Here is a 21,397-nt window from a genome sequence, read left to right as displayed (position 1 = left end):
CCTCTCCTGCTCTCTCTTTTCCCCTCCCTCCCTCCCTCTCTTGCTCTCACGTCACCATGACAGCAGGGGAGCAGCATAGGCAGAGCCAGAGAAAGAGTGTGTGTGTGTGCGTGTGTGTTTCCCTCTTTCCATTCATGTCTAATCATTAGTGTGTGCATCCAGCCGAGCGGAGCATATCTCTGCTTTTGTAAATTCACATAAGCACCTTACGGGGCTTTGCCTTGTTGCATGCACATAACAAAGGGAAATAATCGAGCTCATTAAAAATGCATGTCCTTTTGCACCCTCCCACACACAGACAGACGTACTAGGTGTTTTGTTTAACCCACGTGTGAGACTGCTAGACACAGCAGAAGGGTGCATTTGTAGATTGTCTGGCGGCGGTAAGCAGGAGTAGCAGCAGCAGCAGCACAGACTGTAGTCCAGCCCGTTGCAGCTCTGGTGTGCTGCCTGAAGCTACTTCTGCCAATCAAATCAAATCCCATTTTATTTGTCCCATGAGCCGAATATAACAGGAGTAGACCTTACCGTGAAATGCTTACTTACAAGCCCAACAATGCATAGTTAAGAAAATATTTACTAAATGTATTTTATTTAACCAGGCATAAATAAACTAAAGTAAATATATATATATATATATATATATTATAATCAAATAGCAATAACGAGGCTATGAACAGATGGTACTGGTACCGAGTCAATGTGCGGAGGTACAGGTTAGTCGAGGTAATTTGTACATGTAGGTAGGGGTAAAGTGACTTTTCATGGCTAGTAAACAGAGAGTAGCAGCAGTGTAAAAACAATGGGGGGGGGGGGGGGGGGGGGTTATGGACTGTCTTATGGCTTCGGGGTAGAAGCTGTTAAGGAGCCTTTTGGACCTAGACTTTGCGCTCCAGTACTGCTTACTGTGCAGTAGCTGAGAGAACAGTCTATGACCTGGGTGACTGGAGTCCTGGACAAGTTTCTGGGCCTTCCTCTCATAATGTGATCACATAATGTGTCAGCTAAATCATCCTGCTCATGTACGTCACTGACTTCACTGACTCACAGTTCAGACTTCGACAATATGTAAGGGGGAATTATATGAAATATTGAAGGGAGGTTTTCGGAAATAGGTTCAAAGAGGTTTTCGGAAATACATTCAGCAATGTAAAATGACATCTGGCCAACTACTGCAATTATGGCATGCTCATATAAATGGGATATTAAAAACAGAATGCATTGGATTCCTCATGGATACATTTACTCACACATTTGGCCAAAACAATTCTCACAATTTTCTCAGTTCAATTGCTAAATATTCAACTGATTTCCAAGAACTGCTCATAAAGGGAAGTTGCAATGGACACATTGGGATTACAATAAGAGGCTACTGTAGCTTTCGCCACTCGCCTTCCCTGTGTATCCTGTTAATTCAAAGCTGGGGGATCACTCATCTAGTGGAGTGGGATTACAAAAGCTCTGCGGGTGTGATACCAACACATGCAGACACGCTGATCTTGACAACCGAAACAAACTCCAAATGCATCCAACAAGTTTGTAGAGTCACAAGATTGACGTGGTCATTGTGTGCTATGAATATGGGACCAAATACTAAAGCTTTGACTACATTAATAACAGGCCCAGTTGCTAATATATGCATATTATTAGTATATTTGGATAGGAACCACTCTGAAGTTTCTAAAACTGTTTGAACGATGTCTGTGAGTATAACAGAACTCATATGGCAGGCAAAAACCTGAGAAAAAAATCCAACCAGGAAGTGGGAAACCTGAGGTTTGTAGTTTTTCAACTCCTTCCCTATCGAACGCACAGTGTCTATGGGGTCAAATTACACTTCCCGAGGCTTCCACTAGATGTCAACAGTCTTAAGAACCTTGTTTGATGCTTCTCCTGTGAAGTGGGGGCGAATGAGAGGGGAATGAGTCAGAGGTCTGCCAGAGAGGCATGAGCTGACCACGCGCGTTCACATGATAGTTAACTTGAGTTCCATTGCAATTCTACAGACAAAGGAATTCTCCGGTTGGAACATTACTGAAGATTTATGTTAAAAACATCCTAAAGATTGATTCTATACATCGTTTGACATGTTACTGGGCTAAACACGTGAACAAAAAGGAGGTATTTGGACAAATTATGGACATTATCGAACAAAACAAACATTTATTGTGGAACTGGGATTCCTGAGAGTGCATTCTAATGAAGATCATCAAAGGTAAGTGAATATTTATAATGCTATTTCTGACTTCTGTTGACTACAGAACATGGCGGATATCTGTTTGGGTTGTTTTGGTCTCTGAGTGCTTTTTTGGTAAAGCTTTTTTGAAATCTGACACAGTGTAAAGATCGTCTGTTGAAGAAGGTGTGGACCAAAGCACCGCATGGTAAGTGTTCATACTTTATTTCAATTGAACACTAAATAACAAAAGTAACAAAGAGAATGAACGAAAACCGGAACAGTCCTGTCAGGTGCAGAAACACAAAACAGAAAATAACTTCCCAAAAAAACCCTGTGGGAAAAAGCTACCTAAGTATGGTTCCCAATCAGAGACAACGATAGACAGCTGTCCTGATTGAGAACCATCTAGAAGAAAAAGAAACGCACACCTATTAAGACAAGGTGCTGGCCAGCGGAGTGGAAACTTGGAAATAAAAATAAAAGAGAGCCGCACACTCTTGGAGCTCAGATGCAAAAATTTAATACCAACGTTTCGACAGCCAAGCTGTCTTCATCAGGGTATAATCACAAACACTGCGGGATGAGTCGTTTATATAGTGTCAGAAGACACAGGTGTCTGTAATCATGGCCAGGAGTGGCCTAATATCATTGGTTAATAATCAAATATTAAAATGTCATACAAAGAACAGCATACAAACAAATGGATAGCATACGATCATAGATTAATTTGACTATACAAGTTTACACACAATTACAGTGGCAAAGTCACAATAATCACAAGAATGGCTTCAGATCAAAGTCTACGTTGAGACCGAAGGGCGCAAGGGTCTTTAAATTAAAGATCCAGGCAGCCTCTCGTTTTAACAATAAATTATCAAGGTCACCCCCTCTCCTAGGGAGGGTGACATGTTCGATGCCAATATAACGCAGAGACGAAATCGAGTGGCCTGCCTCCAAGAAGTGGGCCGCAACTGGATAAGTAAAGTTTAAAGCTGATTGAGAACCATGCCCGTCCAAAACAAAGAAATACAAAAACATAGAAAAAGGAACATAGAATGCCCACCCAAATCACACCCTGACCAAACCAACATAGAGACACAAAAAGCTCTAAGGTCAGGGCGTGACAGTACCCCCCCAAAGGTGAACCTGAACCTGGAGAGTCTGGGTGGGCATTTCTCCGTGGTGGCGGCTCTGGTGAGGGACGTAGACCCGCTCCACCTCTGGCTTGGCCCACTTAGGTGGCGCCTCTAGAGCGGGGACCCTCGCCGCCGACCCCGGACTGGGGCTTACCACTCGCACCTCTCCATCTGGCTCAATGCCCACTTTTGCCCGGCACTGGCGGAGCGCAGGCATAGGACAAACTGAACCGTCCCAGCGCCCTGGAGACACAGTATGCAGAGCCGGCGCAGGATACTCTGGGCCGAAACGGCGCACTGGAGACCAAACATGCTGAGCTTGCACAATCCGCCCTGGCTGGATGCCCACTCTCGCATGGCACTTGCGGGGGGCTGGCATGTAGCGCTCCGGGCTATGAGCGCGCACTGGAGACACTGTGCGCTTCACCGCATAACACGGTGCCTGACCAATACCACGCTGCTTCCGTTAAGCACGGGGAGTTGGCTCAGGTCTATTGCCTGACTCTGCCAATGTCTCCGTGTGCCCCCTCCCAATTATTTTGGGGGGGGGGCTGCCTCTCGTGCCTGCTGTGCTGCCTTGCCTCATATCGCCGCCTCTCAGCTTTAGCTGCCTCCAGTTCTTCTTGTGGGCGGCGATATTCCCCAGCCTGTCTCCAGGGTCCCTGTCCGTCCAATATCTCCTCCCATGTCCAGGAGTCCTGAAGTCTCTGCTCGGTCCGCTTGTGGTGGGTAGTTCTGTAACGATCGTCTGTTGAAGAAGGTGTGGACCAAAGCGCAGCGTGGTAAGTGTTCATACTCTTATTTCAACTGAACACTCAATAACAAAAATAACAAAGAGAATGAACGAAAACCGGAACAGTCCTGTCAGGTGCAGAAACACAAAAGAACCCTACCCATCCATACCCGTCCAAAACAAAGAAATACAAAAACATAGAAAAAGGAACATAGAATGCCCACCCAAATCACACCCTGACCAAACCAAAACAGAGGCATAAAAAGCTCTAAGGTCAGGGCGTGACACACAGCGGTTGCATTAAGGAGAAGTGTATCTATAATTCCTTGCATAATAGTTGTATCTTTTATCAATGTTTATTATGAGTATTTCTGTAAATTGATGTGGCTCTGCAAAATCACCGGATGTTTTGGAACTACTGAACATAACGCGCCAATGTATACTGAGATTTTTTGATATAAATGTGAACTTTATCGAACAAAACATACATGTATTGTGTAACATGAAGTCCTATGAGTGTCATCTGATGAAGATCATCAAAGGTTAGTGATTAATTTATCTCTATTTCTGCTTTTTGTGACTCCTCTCTTTGGATGGAAAAAATGGCTGTGTTTTCTGTGACTAGGCACTCACCTAACATAATCGTTTGGTTTGCTTTCGTCGTAAAGCCTTTTTGAAATCGGACACTGTGGTGGGATTAACAAGAAGTGTATCTTTAAAATGGTGTAAAATACTTGTATGTTTGAGGAATTTTAATTATGGGATTTCTGTTGTTTTGAATTTGGCATCCTGCACTTTCACTGGCTGTTGTCATATCGATCCCGTTAGCGGGATCTCAGCCCAAAGTGAATTTGTCCAAATACTTTATAAAATAAAAAAAACGGATTCAAATGACGGGACTAGATACATCCTAAAGATGACACTGGGAGTCAGGAAGCAAGTGGCGAGTTTAATAATAAAGAACATAGAGCAATACTAAACAAGAGAAACATCTGGACATGGACACAGAACTAATACTGCATGAAGAGTGAGGCTAGGGAGTGCTAGATAAAGGGGGAGTAATCAGGATAGTGATGAAGTTCAGGTGTGCCTCATGATGGTACGCAAGTGTGCGTAATGAGGGTTACCAGGTGTGCGTAATGTTGGGTTTCCAGGACCAGTGGCGATCCGCCTGCTCCTTCTGGCGGCGGATGGCACACTGGAGCCTCACGTGGGCATAGTTCCAAACCTCTTCTGCACACCTGAACCAATCATCCACCACAGGAGCTTAGGTCTGGCTCGGGGTCCACAGAGCCAGGGCTGATTGATAACTTAGAACACATTGGAAGGGAGTCAGCCCGGTGGAAGAGTAACAAAATATATTCTGGGTGTACTCTGCCCATGGAAGAAATCTGGCCACTCCCCCTGCCGGTCCTGACAGTGACTCCTCAGGAACCTCTCCAGCTCCTGGTTCATCCTCTCCACCTGACTGTTAGACTAAGGCCGGTACCCGGAAGTGAAGCTGACCGTGACCCCCAGCTTCTCCATGAAAGCTTTTCATACCTGTGACATACATTGGGGGCCACGGTTGGAGACGATGTCCTCCGTAAGGCCATAGTGTCGGAAGACCTGCTGGAACAGTGCCTCAGCATCCTGGAGAGCGGTAGGGAGACCAGAGAGAGGGATAAAACGGCAGGATTTTGAGAATCTGTCCACTACAACCATAATAGTGGTGAAACCATCAGACGGAGGGAGATCAGTCACAAAATCTATGGACAGATGCAACCAAGGCCACTGAGGCAAGGGAAGGAGTTTCCCTTCTGGAGCGTGCAGGAGCACCGGCTCATTCCATCCACTGGAGCCTGCCACAGTCTGGAAGGCGAGGGTGTACTCCAAAGCAGTCTGGGCCCCCTGCCAGAGTTGGAGTAGTTGCTCACCTCCCGCACTGCCCTGCGTTGAATGGTCGAAGACCGCCCATGAATAGAGCCATGAACCCCTCTTTGGAACCCAGCTCTTCCTCTCCTCTTTTCCGGACGGCTGTGATCCACTCCAACGCCTGCCCGGTTCAGCAGGGAAATGACCATGGCAACCTTCGACCTCTCGGTGGTGGGGTGAAATAGGGGGAGCACTGGAGTAGGAAGCCACGGCATTTGGAAGGAGTCCCGTCATACTTGGGCATAGTTAGGCATCGCTGACCTGGGCGGACTGCTGGGTAGGATGGGGGACTGTCTCGCTGGGACAACTCGTGGTAGAAGGTCCTCCGCTATTTGAAGGTGAATCCTCTCGGGTAGTGTCGAGGCGGTGGAGGACACGGAGGACCTCATCCATAGTCGCACTCAGTTGCGCCAACTGATCGTGGTGTTGGCTGAGTAGGTGTCTCTGTTCGTCGATCGTCTGGAAGATGTCTTTCTCGTCTGCTGCTTCCATATTGAGGCAGTATTCTGTAAAGATGACACTGGGAGTCAGGAAGCGGGTGGTGAGTTTAATAATAAAAACAGTGCGATACAAAACAAGAGCAACGTCTGGACATGACCACAGAACTAATAATGCCTGAAGAGTGATGCTAGGGAGTGCTAGATAAAGGGGGAGTAATCAGGATGGTGATGAAGTCCAGGTGTGCCTCATGATGGTGTGCAGGTGTGTGTAATTATCAGGAATGAAGGGAAGACCCAGACCACGTCGAATAAATAATGCTTTAATGTTCCAACATACGCAAGCAGTAGACAGGTCAAGGCAGGCAGGGCAGAGTTACAGGTTGGCAGGCAGGCTCAAGGGCAGGCAGAGTGGTCAGGCAGGCTGGCTCAGAGTCAGGACAGGCAAGGGTCAATACCGGGAGGCCAAGAAAAGAGAGACTAGAAAAAGCAGGAGCCGAGAAACAAAAAGCTGGTTGACTCAAACAAACAAGAAGAACTGGCAACAGACAGACAGAGAACACAGGTATAAATACACAGGGGATACCGGGGAACATGGGTGACACCTGGAGGGCGGTGGAGACAATAACAAGGACAGGGGAAACAGATCAGGGTGTGACAGTAATGAGGGTTGCCAGGTGCATGTAATGATGGGTCTGGTGGTTAGTCAACCTGCAACGTCAACCTGCAAGAGTAGGGTGCAAGAGTAAGGTGCTTTCATTTCTAATTTCATATATTTATGAAAATACCCTCAAATAAAAGGTGACATTATGTACTGTCACCTCATCTGAAACATTTGATCTCAAATCCAAATGCACACATTTTAGCTTCACTGTCCAAATAAATACAGAGGGGAGTGTATGTGTAGGTTACTTATCACTTCCTTATCTGACCACCATATAGTGGGTCCCATCCCCAACCTAAACCCATAACTCAACCTATAACAGGCTCTATAGATATCTGGATCAGCTCCCAACCTCATGTATACACCATTTTAAGTCCAGCAATCTACTAGACCACCCCAGAATAACTGAATCTAAAATAGGCCAAGGGCTGCAAATACACACCAGGTAATTTGCTTAAGAGAAACAGTAGAGACGGAAAAGGAACACCTAGTCCTATACTGTAGCTAGGGGACCTCTGATGATGAGGATCCCACATGTGGTTGAGCCAGGATTTCCCTCTTATGCTTCCGTTATATCAGTAATGAGGTACACCGTCTCACACCTGTTAAACTGGTTGAACTGTTTAACTGGTTCAACCATGACACGCATGTATAACAACCTGGGTCCGCCGTATCAGTTAGATGTGACACTGATTGGCTAATACGTACTAATGTGTGCGTGTGTTGTGTGTGAGAATGTGTGTGGCACTGTGCTAAAGAGAAAAGGAGAACGAGAGAAAAAGGGAAAGAGAGTGGGCGCGCAAAGGTGGGCTACATTCAGTGAATCATTGCTAACAGGTCTTAAAGTGTTCTGAAGATAAACTACAGAGGTCCAGTTACACAGAGTTGGAGAGCTCATTCCGTCTGTCCACCGTGCTGCTATGAAACGCTGACAGGCTCATAATCCATATGGTACACTCGCTCATACAGTACTAATCTAAGATCCCTCGCAGGTTGGAGATGAACTAGTAGCATTGAGAGAGAGAGAGAGAGAGAGAGAGAGAGAGAGAGAGAGAGAGAGAGAGAGAGAGAGAGAGAGAGAGAGAGAGAGAGAGAGAGAGAGAGAGAGAGAGAGAGAGAGAGAGAGAGAGAGAGAGAGAGAGAGAGAGAGAGAGAGAGAGAGAGAGAGAGAGAGAGAGAGGTGATCATGCTGAGGGATAAGTCAACAGAAATAGATACAGGCCAATAGCATCACAATGCAAACACTGCCCAGGGACAGGAGAGAAAGACAGAGAAGGAGATAGAGTGGGCACCATACAGCCACATACACTCCACATAAAGACATTGAGACAAATGCTAGGAATCCAGAAACAACGCCAACGAGCCAGGTTTACAAAGACAAGGATCTAGTGAAGCCCACCTAACCTCTAAAGCCCACCTAAACACAACTCTACAGACCGGAGTCGACACATTTTCCACCTGCTCAGCGTGTCCAGCTAAACCCACTCCCCTAGACCTGCTGCGTGGGACACAGACTGGGAGAAGGAGGAGAGAGGGGGAAGAGGAAGACCAGCGGTAGGTCAGGAAAGAGACTTGAGCGGCGCCTCCGAGGAGCCATGAGGACGGCCAGGCGGGCCAGCACCGTGGAGGTGCCCTCCTTCCTCCGCCAGCTGGCCAAGGAGACAGAGAAGATGGTCACCTTTTTCTTTAAGGGGGGACAGAGAGATGGCCAGGAGGGGAGCGAAGAGGACTCCAGTGATGAGGATAACGGGCCAAGTGTCTACCTGGACCGGCCCATCCTGGAGAAACACGCGACCGAGGGAGGGTCTCAGTGGGGGTTGAACTATGCAACGGCCAGCATGCAGGGCTGGAGGGCGCAGATGGAGGACGCCCACGCCTGCATGCCGGAGATGGGAGGGGAGCTGGCAGAGTGGGGCTACTATGCAGTGTTTGATGGACACGCTGGCAACACGGTGGCACGGTACTGCTCCCTCAATCTGCTGCAACACATCCTCGCTACAGGTACCAAATTGGGCCGCACACTTTGACTAACTGATTTATAATCACTGTAGGCGGTCTAGTTTATTTTCACTTGGAGGGAATATGTGAGCCAGTAAGGAAGCATTTTACAACACCTGTTTCCGGTGTGTGTTTCCACAGACTACAGCTACAGACAGATGTTGTTTGATAGATCAATGAAGAACTTCTTTGTCTTGGGCATGGGTGTCTTCCATTGGAGCAATGACAAGGTGCCGTTGTGCAGTAGGCTTTTGTGTATGGTGTTCTTGATCTAAAGTTGTAACTTGAACACCAAAGACAATATCACCCTTGGTTTTATGTATCATTCCTAAACATTAACATGGTGGCACAACATGGCTGACAGGTGTTGTTGTTGAAAACCTCTTGATCCTTGTTCTTGGCCCGAAGTATGAGATACTAAATCTGACACTTGTGCTTACAGTGTCAGCTACTTAACTCAAGACAAACTTTAATCCTAACCTACAATGCATTAATTAATCAATTAATACCACAAGCAAGACAGACAGACAGTGACCTCAGAGGAATACAACAACGAGACCTGAGCTCTGAGATTTGTGCTCTGGCATGGCACCGACAGTGGGCATTTGTCCCTTGGAACCAAGCTAGCAAGGCTGGGGGTCAAAGAATTGTATTGTAACTATTTGTAGTTATCCTGTAGTTGGCCCCACTGTAGTTAACTTCTGTGTGTCGATTTTAGGCAGAGCGACCTGATATGAATTAGAACCAAATGATGTGTATTTGTCAGCTATAGACCATGTCGTTAACCCGTATTGATCTCTCCTGCCTCCAGGGCGCGTAAAGGCAGAGGAGAACCCTGATGACGTGAAGGAGGGGATCATCGAGGGCTTCCTGGCCATTGACAGCCACATGCACACGCTGACGCGCCAGGAATGCTGGGAGCGCAGCGGCTCCACGGCGGCCGTCGTCATGCTCTCGCCGCAGTACGTCTACTTCGTCAACTGCGGTGACTCGCGGACGCTCCTCTGCCGTGACGGCCACGTCATCTTCTACACGGAGGACCACAAGCCCGTCAACCCCAGGGAGAAGGAGCGAATACAGAACGCAGGCGGCTCGGTGACCCAGCATAGGGTGAATGGCTCCCTGGCCATGTCCAGGTCCCTGGGAGACTTTGACTTTAAGGAGGTGGAGTGGAGGTCCCAGACTGAGCAGCTGGTTTCCCCAGAGCCAGAGGTGTACGAGCTGGAGAGGTCCCCGCAAGACGAGTTCCTCATAGTGGCTTGTGACGGCGTGTGGGACGCCATCGGCAACGAGGATCTGTGTGCGTTCGTCCGCAGTCGCCTGCAGGTGTGCAATGACCTGAGGGAGATCTGCAACCAGGTCATTGACCTCTGCCTCTATAAGGTCAGTGTGTAAATGATCAGATCACACTACATGCAGAATCACAATGATCCTAAACCTCTGCCTCATCTCTATGGGTACATATGCAGGACCAGAGTATAAACTTGAAAAGGGGTACAATCACACTCACTAATTGCCAATGTGAGTAAATTGCAATGATAACTGGACATTGTATGGAAAGTCAGAAGGTGCCGAGGCTGAGAGGGTTTAGAGGACTTTGACAGTATCTTCAGGCAATGATATCATCTCAAGGTCTTGTCTGCCCTCTCCCCTCCTGGAGTCTTGGAGACTAATACTCAATGTTCGGATCAGTCAGAGGATTTAACAGAAGGACACAGCCAGGTCGGAACAGCCAGGTGACTTACACTGCACTGCAAGGAGTCTGCTCCATAGCCAATGGCCATTTTCTAAATACATTTTTTTTATCAGGGAGTCACACTGAGACCAAGGTCTATTTTACAGATGAGCCCTGAATTACATACATTACCGAAAATACACACATCCAAATATAAATGCAAAATGCATGAAGAAAGAGAAACATGGTCATAAAAAAAAAAACACACATTCATCACTAATAAGGCCCTAAATCAGTTTTATGAATTTCCCCCGAGGCTCCCAAAATTCAAATTTAAGGACATTTAGAAAGATTCTTCCACAAACAAGGTGCACGAAAACTAAAAGCTGATTTACTTAACTCTGTAGAGACCAAATGAATTTCCAGTTAGCCATCCCTGAGACCAGGTGTGGTAACTCGTATGTCTAAAGTTTAGTAAAGATGTTCGGTACAGTGGGACTTTTTGTAAAAAAGGCTTTATACATGAAAACATAGCAATGTATCAACCAACGTGACATCAACAAGGTCCAACCAACTTTCTGGTAGAGAATGCAGTGATGAGTACTAAAATTCGCACCTGTAATAAAGCGCAGTGCACTATGGGAAACTGCATCTAACAGCTCTAACGAAGTGGCAGCTGCGTTCATAGCTGCTGTCGCCATAGTCTAGGACCGATAGGAATGTCGACTGAATAATCTACCTTCTAGTATTTAGCGAGAGAGAAGAGGCCCATTTTCATTCTCAGATTCTTAACTAACTCATCAATATTATTTTTAAATGACAGCCTTTCATCTATCCAGATGCCCAAATAGTTATAAGCAGGGTCACGACCAAGATGGACACCATTAAAATCACATATTCTAAAATCATCAGATTTATTTTTATGCGCTCTATACTCTTAGAAAAAGAGATTCCAAAATGGTTCTTTGGCTGTCCCCATAGGATAACCCTTTTTTGGTTCCAGGTAGAATTGTGTTGGTTCCTGGAAGAACAAACGCTGCTGCTGCGGTGACCGTATTACCGCCACACCGGTGGTCACGAGTCATGAAGGCCGTCAAATTCCACTTGACCGTTTAGTCATGGTAATTAGGCTTCTCCAAGCTCTGATGCTGCTGCTGGTCATTAGTAGCCTACCAAACTTGCTAACTGCCTGGTACTCAGCATTCTATTGTCCCTCTAATCACTCTGACATCAATGCAAATGTATTCGAAAATCTAATCAAACACTTCACGAGAGCCCATGAGCTCATGTTGCGCAACGTTTCTATAGGCTATGCAATTGCACAAGAAAACAGAGTAACTGCCTCTATTAAAAAGAGGAGGATTCCATCAGCTTTCTATAGGCTAGGCCTATAGGCTATATTTACTTCTCAACTTCCCTAATATTGAGCACATTGCTTATCTTTACAACAGGAGTATAGCCTACTTGGCTGGCATGAAAATGAACCAAGGGAAAAACATCCTCCATTTGCTTGTATAGATGACATCCCTGTTTCGAGACATGGTCCATTCTAAATAAAAAAAAGTCAAACATATTATTTATTATATGTAAAGAAAATTTAATCAAGAATAGTCTGATGGGTGACAATATTAGCCTATCACTTCTGAATTATATATTTTCACCCAGCGTAAGGCAAGAAACAATGCCTTTTTTTGCGACTTTTTCAAATCATAGTCGCACACCTCATGTAGCCTAGCCCATATGCCTATATGCCTTGATAAGGTTTGTATCACAACCAAAGTGGCCAAATAACTTCTTAAAATTGGGCACATTACTATGTTTTACAAGAGGTAAAGAGACTAACTGGCAGACAAAAGCAGAGTGTGAGTTTCAACTTTGGGGAAGATCATTTTCACCATAAAAATGCACCTTTACAATAAAAGCATTACATTCATAATCACATTTGCGGTCACTTTTGATAATGGTGTTTTTCCCCGCTAATGGAACATTTGTACTTATAACCTACTGCCATGTGTACATTGTTGCGCTTATAATGTGAAGAAATAGCCTAATAGTTAATAAACATTTTAAGCCAAACGTTCTGATCCGTTGCGTTAGCCACATTGCGTAAAAAAATATTTTGGGATGCTGGTGGTTATATTAATTTGTGATCCTTTTCAGGAAACTAGGCGTATGTCACGGGTCACTACTTCACAGGAGAGCCCTTTGAACATAAACATTTTTTTTATCAAAATGCGTTTTTTTGGCAGAAATGCCTTCTGGAACATGTGAACTTTCATGTGCCTTAATAACAGACTTGTATACCATCTGTAAATAGGAACAAAATGATTAAATTATGAGCCTAGTTGTTTTAGCCACAGAAAAAGTTGGCAATCTTCCCGATAACCATGATTGGCTGAGATAATGAGTGGGCTGGACATGCCGAGTGATGAGTTTGGATTGGTCTGCCATATAGTACTCTTCTGTCTATTTGAGCTGGTCAGTATGTGTAGGTAATCCTGTCTAAAGCGGATTTAAAAAAAAAAGTTTTGCGTAGTAAAACGGCATAAGTGTTGCTCTCCACTTTCTGGAGGACCGAGTTTTTAAATCAGTGGAATTTGAGTATGATCGCTAAGGTGATGGAGAAAACATCTGTCTCCGGATTACATCTTCAAACGAAGAGAAACCATGGCAACGGTAATATGAGACGCGTCCATCCATGATATATACGGGTAAGCTAGTCTAGCTAGCTACATTTTCAGATATTACACGTTTCTAATTTTGACAGAAAGTGATTTAATTTCAAGTTAAAGTGTACTGTTAGCTAGCTAATGTTAGCTGGCTTGCTCGCTAGCTAATGTTACGTGTATGACCTTATCATTTGTATCTCAGAGACATTTGCTTGTCTAGTTTTTGCCTAATGTTAGCCAGCTAACATTGAACCTGGTTGGTTAGTAACATAATGACTTGTGATTATGGTTAATTGCTTAGCTAGAGTGTGCAAAGCTATCATCAAGGCAGAAATGGTGGCTATTTGAAGAATCGCAAATATAAAATATATTTTGATTTGTTTAACACTTTTTTGGTTACTACATGATTCCATATGTTTTATTTCATAGTCTTGATGTCTTCACTATTATTCTACAATGTAAAAAATTGTAAAACTAAAGAAAAACCCTTGAATGAGTAGGTGTTCTAAACCTTTTGACCGGTACTGTAGGAGTGCCTATTTATTAGGTTAACCGCAGAATAGCCGCATATGCGCACTCCCTCAAATTGTTTGGAGAAAATATACTTTCTATTTAATACAGCTTTGTTCAATTGTCTTCTTCATACTATAAAATAATATAAAATAATGCCATGGAATTCTAAGAAAATCTCTAAATGAACTAGTGTAGCCCACAGCCGTTTGGCATAGCCAGATCAGGACCTAACATAAGGACAACTCTGAGTATGCTATCCTGTTCTTCTGAAATAGACTAAATTTCCTTTATATCATGTTTCTTTAGACCTGTCTAAAATAAATCATGGATTTATTGTGAAGGCGTAGACTATGTTAAATGGATTTATTAGACTTTTTAAAATGTAGATGTTCCAAAGGTCTGCATTAGTGGCTTGTGGAAGCCAGGAGATGCTAAATGTGTTTATGTTCATTAACGGTCAATTACCGTGACACCGACAGTTATTTGCTTGGCAATCACCGCTTGACAACATTTTGTGACCGCCACAGCCCTAGGCAGAACTCTTTTGGGTTTCATGTAGAACCCTCTGTATAAAAGGTTCTACATAGAACTCAAAAGTTGTAACGATCTTCTTCATCTGAGGAACAGGAATATGAAAGATCGGACCAAACTGCAGCGTGGTACGTGTCCATGTTACATTTATTACAACTGAACACTGAATATAAAATAACAAAAGTGAAACAACGAAAATCGAAACAGTCCTATCAGGTGACACAACACAAAACAGGAAACAACTACCCACAAACACAGGTGGGAACAGGCTACCTAAGTATGGTTCTCAATCAGAGACAACGATAGGGAACCATACCAGGCCAAACACAGAAATACAAAACATAGAACAAAACATAGAATGCCCACCCCAACTCACGCCCTGACCAAACCAAAATAGAGACATAAAAAATGAACTAAGGTCAGGACGTGACAAAAGTGTTCTACCTGGAACCAAAAGGGGTTTTCAAAGGGTTCTCCTATGGGGACAGCCAAATAACCCTTTACACAGATAGCACCTTTTTTTCTAAGAGTGTAGAGAACAATATATACTTTGTTTTACCTGCATTGAATACACATTTTTAGGTTAATAAAGCTTTTCTGTAATACAATGAAGGCAGACTGTAGTTCAGATAGAGCCTGGTCAACCGTGGGGGCAATAGCATACACAACAGTATCATCGGAATACAGTACGGGTTAAACTGTTGTTACAGACAAGTCGATATTGTTAACGTACACAGTAAAAAGTACAGGACCCAGAACCTACCCCTGCGGGACACCTTTCGTAATATCCAGAAAACCTGATTTAACACTATCAGTAGATACACATTGAGTTCCATCTGTCAAGTAATTTTTAAACCAGTTACGTGCAGCCTGGTCTAGGCCAATTGAGGAAAACCTCAGAGTTAGCAGTGAGTGATCAACAGTATCAAAAACCTTTGACAGGTCTATGAAGAGGGCAGCACAATGTTGCCTTTTTTACAGTTAACCACATCATTTATAACTAGAAATGCAGCGGAGATAATGCTGCATTTAATGCACATAATAGAATATATTTCAAAGATAAGAAAGAGCATAGCAGAGAATGAATCAAGGATTCCAAGGCAAGAAAGTTTAGAAATAGGGCCAGAATTATTTAGGCCACCACCTTTGTTTATGTATTTTACTAGGCAAGTCAGTTAAGAACAAATCTTTATTTTCAATGACGGTGCGAATCTGGCGTTCTGCTCCTGAACAGGCAGTTTAACCCACTGTTCCTAAACAGTGGGTTAAACTGCCTGTTCAGGAGCAGAACGCCAGATTTGTACCGTGTCAGTCTGGAGATTTGAACTTGCAACCTTTCGGTTACTAGTCCAACACTCTAACCACTAGGCTACCCTGCCACCCCGTGAAGGGGGAGTACATGATGGCAGTCAGCACTGGACAGGGTGTGTGTTGAAGGGCCTTCATAATTACATACCTAATGTACCAAGCAGTTGTCTTATTCAGGTCTGCTTATGCTGGTTAGGACTTACAATGGTACGTCTTAACACTGGCACGACCTGTACCTGTCCTCTAAATAGCAGGATTATGAGAGGGAGCTATATAGAGAGGGAGAGAAGGACAGAGGTGAGGGCAACACAGTGAAGGATTATGGGTGAGTGTGTGTGTGTTAGACTGTCAGGGTCTTAGGGTCACACCAGCTGATAGCTAGGCCTATTTAACCTGGTCCAAGAAGAGCGTCACTTTACCAATGGCAACAGAACAGGCTTACCTCCTTTGAATCAGTACTTAAGTTAGATGGGTTATGTTGTAGCACAGAGTGAACCTAACTTCTCAGCTATGTGACATGAGATCACAATAACCAATTAGTCCCCATAGAGATCTTATTAAATTACTAGGAGGCCTATGTCATGATCCCCCCAAGTTTCAGAATGGGGCGAAAATGGCAGCCATCTTGGTCAGAATCAGTCTAATTGGAATGAATGGCAGTAGAGGCAAAGGTGATGCATTTCCTGCTTTTACTTATGCAGGAATATACAAGTAAGGTATGTGATGTAACAGAAATTGTGTCATAGAATTAAATTCAACCTAAAATATTGTCATATAATAATGAATACAGTTTGTACAGGTTTATAAATACAGGTTTATTAATAGCCTCTAAAATACATGTAAACAGACAAATGTCCCAGATTTAGGTTTTGGGGAAATCTGTGAGTGCTATTATATGATACCATATCTGTACTTGTTGCATTTACTCATCAACTGATGAGTAACTGAGCCAGTGTATGGCTGTGGAGTTTGGCATATGAATTAACGGAATCACTCCTGTAAAACTGGCTGGCTAGCTAGCTAACACAAATACAGTGCAGATAAATTATTCACATTCATTGTTTTACACAATATCTTATCACAGCACTGGCAAACCATGGCTGAATTTTCAGACCATCATTACATATTTAGCCGTTTAGTATGCCTAGTGACTTACAGGAGAAGCTTCATATGAAGATCCATGTCCATTCTGGTATACTAATTCCTTATTGTACTTCCCATTGTTCCACTGTGACCTGTTTCCAAAATTCACATTTCTGCTTTCTGTCAGTACACAGTTATGACATCATAATATCCTTCCACCTGTAGTGTCATGTGAAAATCTTCCCAGAAGACACTCTGAGACTTCATAGTCCTGCTCTCCATTGTGATGTCATAATGACACTTTTTTTCTTCGCTGTTTTCATTATCATTAAGCAAGCAAAGAATATTCCTCCTCACCACGTTATTCCTCAAGTAAACTTCTATATCAATAATGGCAGCTTTATGTTAGCTTTCTTTCATGGCATTTCATTTAGCTTCTGAATGTTTGGGGTAACAAAGGACATTGTTGAAATTAATCATATGCCAACAAACATTGTTTCCTATTCATATAAAATATTGACTGACACTTCTGTTATAAGAGCTCATAGAATTGTGCCTCATTCAAGCAAAGGCATCATTCCTGCGCTCCCTCTTTTTGTCGCCTCCTACAGGGTAGTTTGGACAACATGAGCATCATCATCGTGACCTTCCCTGGCGCTCCCCAGGTTTCACAAGAGGCCCTACAACAAGAGGCCGAGCTAGAGACACTCATCGAGGCCAAAGTGGAAGGTAGGTATTTCGATGGGCTTTTGATTTGCCATTAAGCTTACTATGCACCTGTAAACCAGATCTTGGCTTGATCTCACTCACAATAGGCTTTCATATTAATATGACATCACATCAAAATAAAAATTGAAAACAATAACAAAAACACTGAGACAATGGCAGCTTAATTCTCTCCTCTGAGGACAGTGACTGATCATTACATAACTCACTCCCTTTCTCTCTATCTGTGTGTGTAGAGATAGTAAATTTGCTAAGGTCGCAGGACAAGGACCCTGACCTGCTGTATGTGATGAAGTTTCTGGTCTCTGAGGACATACCTGGCCTACCACCTGGGGGAGGAGTCACCAGCAAGTAAGTCACTCACTCGCAACTCACCATTCAGAGTTCAAAAAGCAACACAGGGGCCTACATGTGTGTGAATGATTAGGAGTAATTTGTAATATTAAATGTTCATAATTTGGCATAACTCGTTCTCTTTTTCCTTTGCAGAAGAGACTGTGTCATCTCTGCGTATCAGAAGTTTGTAACGCCCTCCAGATCTCTGAAACCAATGGTAGGAGACGACCAAACATAGGTCACACACTCTTGCACCATGTCTCGCTAAACACAGCAGTGCAAACTGGACTACAAAGTAACTAAGTTACTGTTTTTCACTGACACATCATTGACTTGTCACATTCCAGGACATCGGAGGATCTGAAGAGGCCAACTAGTCGTTTCCATGTAAATGTATTTTTTAGCCTCACGTATCCATGGTGACCAATTCCAACTGGGGACTCTTTTCAGCTTAGGAATCAGCCAATGGCTAAATAAAGAAATATGGTGGGAGGGGGTTTGACCTGGGCCTGCCCTTAGCCAATCATCTCTTCTCTGTTCAAAATGTACACTGTCTATCAAACAAGTCTACTGTATCTTTAGAAAATATCAAATAGTTGGCATTTTCCAGGAAGGGAAGAATTACATATTCCAAAACTATTCTTTAAAATGCATGACAATTAGATATAATATTTTCTAACTTTCTAACAACACTTTACAGTGCCTGAGTAGATCTGGTTACTTTTCTTGAAGACTATAAGCTTGTGAATAAGGCTGATCATGTTATGTCATTTAAAAGCTAATTGATATGTTTAAGCGGTGCGCAACTCCATACTACAGCTGTAAATCAAGTTGACCAAACACCCCTTCAACCATCGCAGACCAGCGAAGGCTCCGATATGGATGTGTCCTGTGATGGCATGGCCTATACTAAATAATCTGCAGAATCCTGTGAGGGAACATAGGTGACACGTGTGTGTGTGTGTGTGTGTGTGTGTGTGTGTGTGTGTGTGTGTGTGTGTGTGTGTGTGTGTGTGTGTGTGTGTGTGTGTGTGTGTGTGTGTGTGTGAGAGAGAGAGAGAGAACCAGCAGAGGATAACATAGGGTGTGGGATTATTGGCACACATACTGTACCCCATAAAATGTAACCTTTTTGCAGTTTAAAGCACAGATGCTCACAGCTAGACATGATTTAGACCAGTGTGATGCGTAAAGTAGTACAGCTGTAGGTAAATCGCTTTGCTGTTTGCATGTTTTCGTTTCAATACATGTCATTGTGCTGCTTTACAAAGCTCTCTGTAGTTGTACGGTTAACTGATTCCTCCTTTGGATCATACCAAACGGATGAACATAGTAACTGTATTCCACGACAGAGGTCAAAAGGAGCTAGACTATAGATCAAACACCGCTGCAGTATGTCTGTTTGAATTCTATGAAATCAGGAGGAAATAGGATCCAAGACCATTCGACAGCACAACAGGTTACTATGAGATCTTTCACAATCGTATGTCAATTGGGGCAATAAATTCATGAAATAGAATGACATTCTGTGAACAATTTTGTCCTGTTGTTTTTGATGGAGCGGAGTGAGCTCTTACTCCTGAAATGTTTGATTACCATCCAATTACAGCCTTCAGACAGATAGATACGGCACTACAGGGTTAGACTAAGGACCAAGGGAGAAGAAGGCAACACAGTTCCATAGCCAACCATTGATATTGTTCCACAACTGTTTTTTGCCAGTTGTATGCATCGAAACCAGGGGTGTCAAACTCATTCCATGGAGAGCCTAGTGTATGCTGTTTTTTGTTTTTTCCTTTCAATCAAGACCTAGACAACCAGGTGAGGGGATTTCCTTACTGATCAGTGGCCTTAATTCATCGATCAAATACAAGGGAGGAGCAAAAACCCACTGACACTCGGGCCTCTATGGAACGATTTTGACACGTGATCTAAACCAACAAGTAGGGAGCTGGTGTGTATTTCCTAGCACCAGTATATCTTACAATACTCTTTTCAACAGTAATAGAAAGATCAAGGTATTGGGTTGAATTTGGGACCATTTGATCATCTTATTGCAACATGGAGTTATTAGCCATCTAACACACGCGCAGGGTTGGATGTCACCCAGTATGGTGTTGGTTGTTACAATGTTTGGTAGTAGTTTAATTCCTTTTGGTAACAAGAAATTAAGCAATGTAGGTTAGTCTTAAATAATAGTCTAGCTTTTTCTATGACGATCAAAATTCAGCATTTTATGCCGTGAGATTAACATATGACTTTTAGTAAATTGTTTGCACATGTATGTGTGGGTGTGACAAATGTGAGAGAGGCTAGGAAGGGTTGTCACGACTTCCTCCGAAGTTGGTCCCTCTCCTTGTTCGGGCAGCGTTCGCCGGTGACGTCACTGACCTTCTAGCCATCGCCGATCCACTTTTCATTTTTTCCAGTGGTTTTGTCTTGTCTTCCATCACACCTGGTTCCAATTCCATCAATTACATGTTGTGTATTTAACCCTCTGTTCCACCCCATATCCTTGTCCGGAATTGTTTATTGTAGTGCTTGTGCACGGTATGCTGGTGATTACCGGGTTTTGTTCGACCCATTTCATGTATTGTTCTGTTGACGGTAGTTTATGTTTCACTGATATAGGAAAATTGCATTTATGTGTGTTAGGCAGTGGCGACCTGTCATTCAGGGCAGGTCATTTTGGTATTAATACGTGTTTCAGCCTAGCTCAGTGCTTTTTCTGTGGTGGTGGGGCTAGCTAGCAGAAAATACAGAGCGTTGCACCTGATTGGCTCAGTTTTCTATCATGAATGGCTCAGTTTTCTGTCACTCATGGGACAGAATGTCATCCCCAATTCTAAGGTTAGAGCTCAAAAAATGTTGCCCCTTTGGGTTCTGACATATATTTATATTAGAGGTGCCCATCCAAGAAGGCTCAAGATCATTGGTCACAGATAGAATGACATCAAATCACGTTATAGCTACAGTAGCTTTGATTGGACTGATCATGTCAACATCATACTTTAAATATAAAGTCGACAATCAAATCCTTTTCAATCGTTGTCATATGAAGAGAAATTAGAGATAAAAGGTCTCGGTGCTCATTGGCAATTGGACATAAACATTACACAACAAGTTGGAAATAGCCAATTCAACAATGAGTGGTTTGGGAAGGAATCAGTGGCTAACTGTAAGTTTAAGACAACTGAGAACTCGGGGAAAAACGAGCTAAGACTGGGAAAATACAAGTTGAATGACTGTTCAAAACGTAACAGTAAATCCGGCATCTTTCTCTTTGATGATAAAATTTGCCCACGAAGGACCGCCGTGCCACTTTCCTGTTCAAGCACATCACAAAGTGAGTCCAACAATGTCTTATGCTGCTTCATAAATTTTATAGGATGTCAGAGAGATGTATACTGTAGCTAAAGTAATACTAAGTGTGTGTTGTGAAGTAAGCTGTTGGTAGCCCATGTGCCTCATCCTAATAATTTGGTCTATTTTCAC

At 43.5% G+C, this 21,397-nt stretch overlaps 1 protein-coding gene across 1 annotated transcript; it reads left to right on the top strand.

Moving 5' to 3' along the window:
* Positions 1–8,241: 8,241 nt before the first annotated feature.
* LOC139383014 (protein phosphatase 1A-like) lies at positions 8,242–18,846 on the top strand. Its single transcript, XM_071127306.1, has 6 exons — positions 8,242–9,064; positions 9,873–10,444; positions 17,452–17,569; positions 17,803–17,917; positions 18,056–18,119; positions 18,250–18,846. Exons 1-6 carry the CDS (start codon positions 8,659–8,661, stop codon positions 18,277–18,279), a joined length of 1,305 nt encoding a protein of 434 aa, XP_070983407.1. The 5' UTR covers positions 8,242–8,658; the 3' UTR covers positions 18,280–18,846.
* Positions 18,847–21,397: the final 2,551 nt, after the last annotated feature.

Source organism: Oncorhynchus clarkii, chromosome 24 (genome assembly GCF_045791955.1).
Source record: "Oncorhynchus clarkii lewisi isolate Uvic-CL-2024 chromosome 24, UVic_Ocla_1.0, whole genome shotgun sequence".
In the NCBI taxonomy this organism is placed as follows: Eukaryota; Metazoa; Chordata; class Actinopteri; order Salmoniformes; family Salmonidae; genus Oncorhynchus; species Oncorhynchus clarkii.
Note: the sequence above shows the minus strand (reverse complement) of the source record. Positions and strands in the feature narration are given on the sequence as shown.

Excerpts from the sequence above, each read along its gene's own strand:
- LOC139383014 (XM_071127306.1), top strand. The coding sequence starts at position 8,659 with ATGAGGACGGCCAGGCGGGCCAGCACCGTGGAGGTGCCCTCCTTCCTC. Across the intron at positions 17,570-17,802 it reads CATCGAGGCCAAAGTGGAAG|AGATAGTAAATTTGCTAAGG; the intron begins GTAGGTATTTCG and ends CTGTGTGTGTAG. Across the intron at positions 18,120-18,249 it reads CCAGATCTCTGAAACCAATG|GACATCGGAGGATCTGAAGA; the intron begins GTAGGAGACGAC and ends GTCACATTCCAG.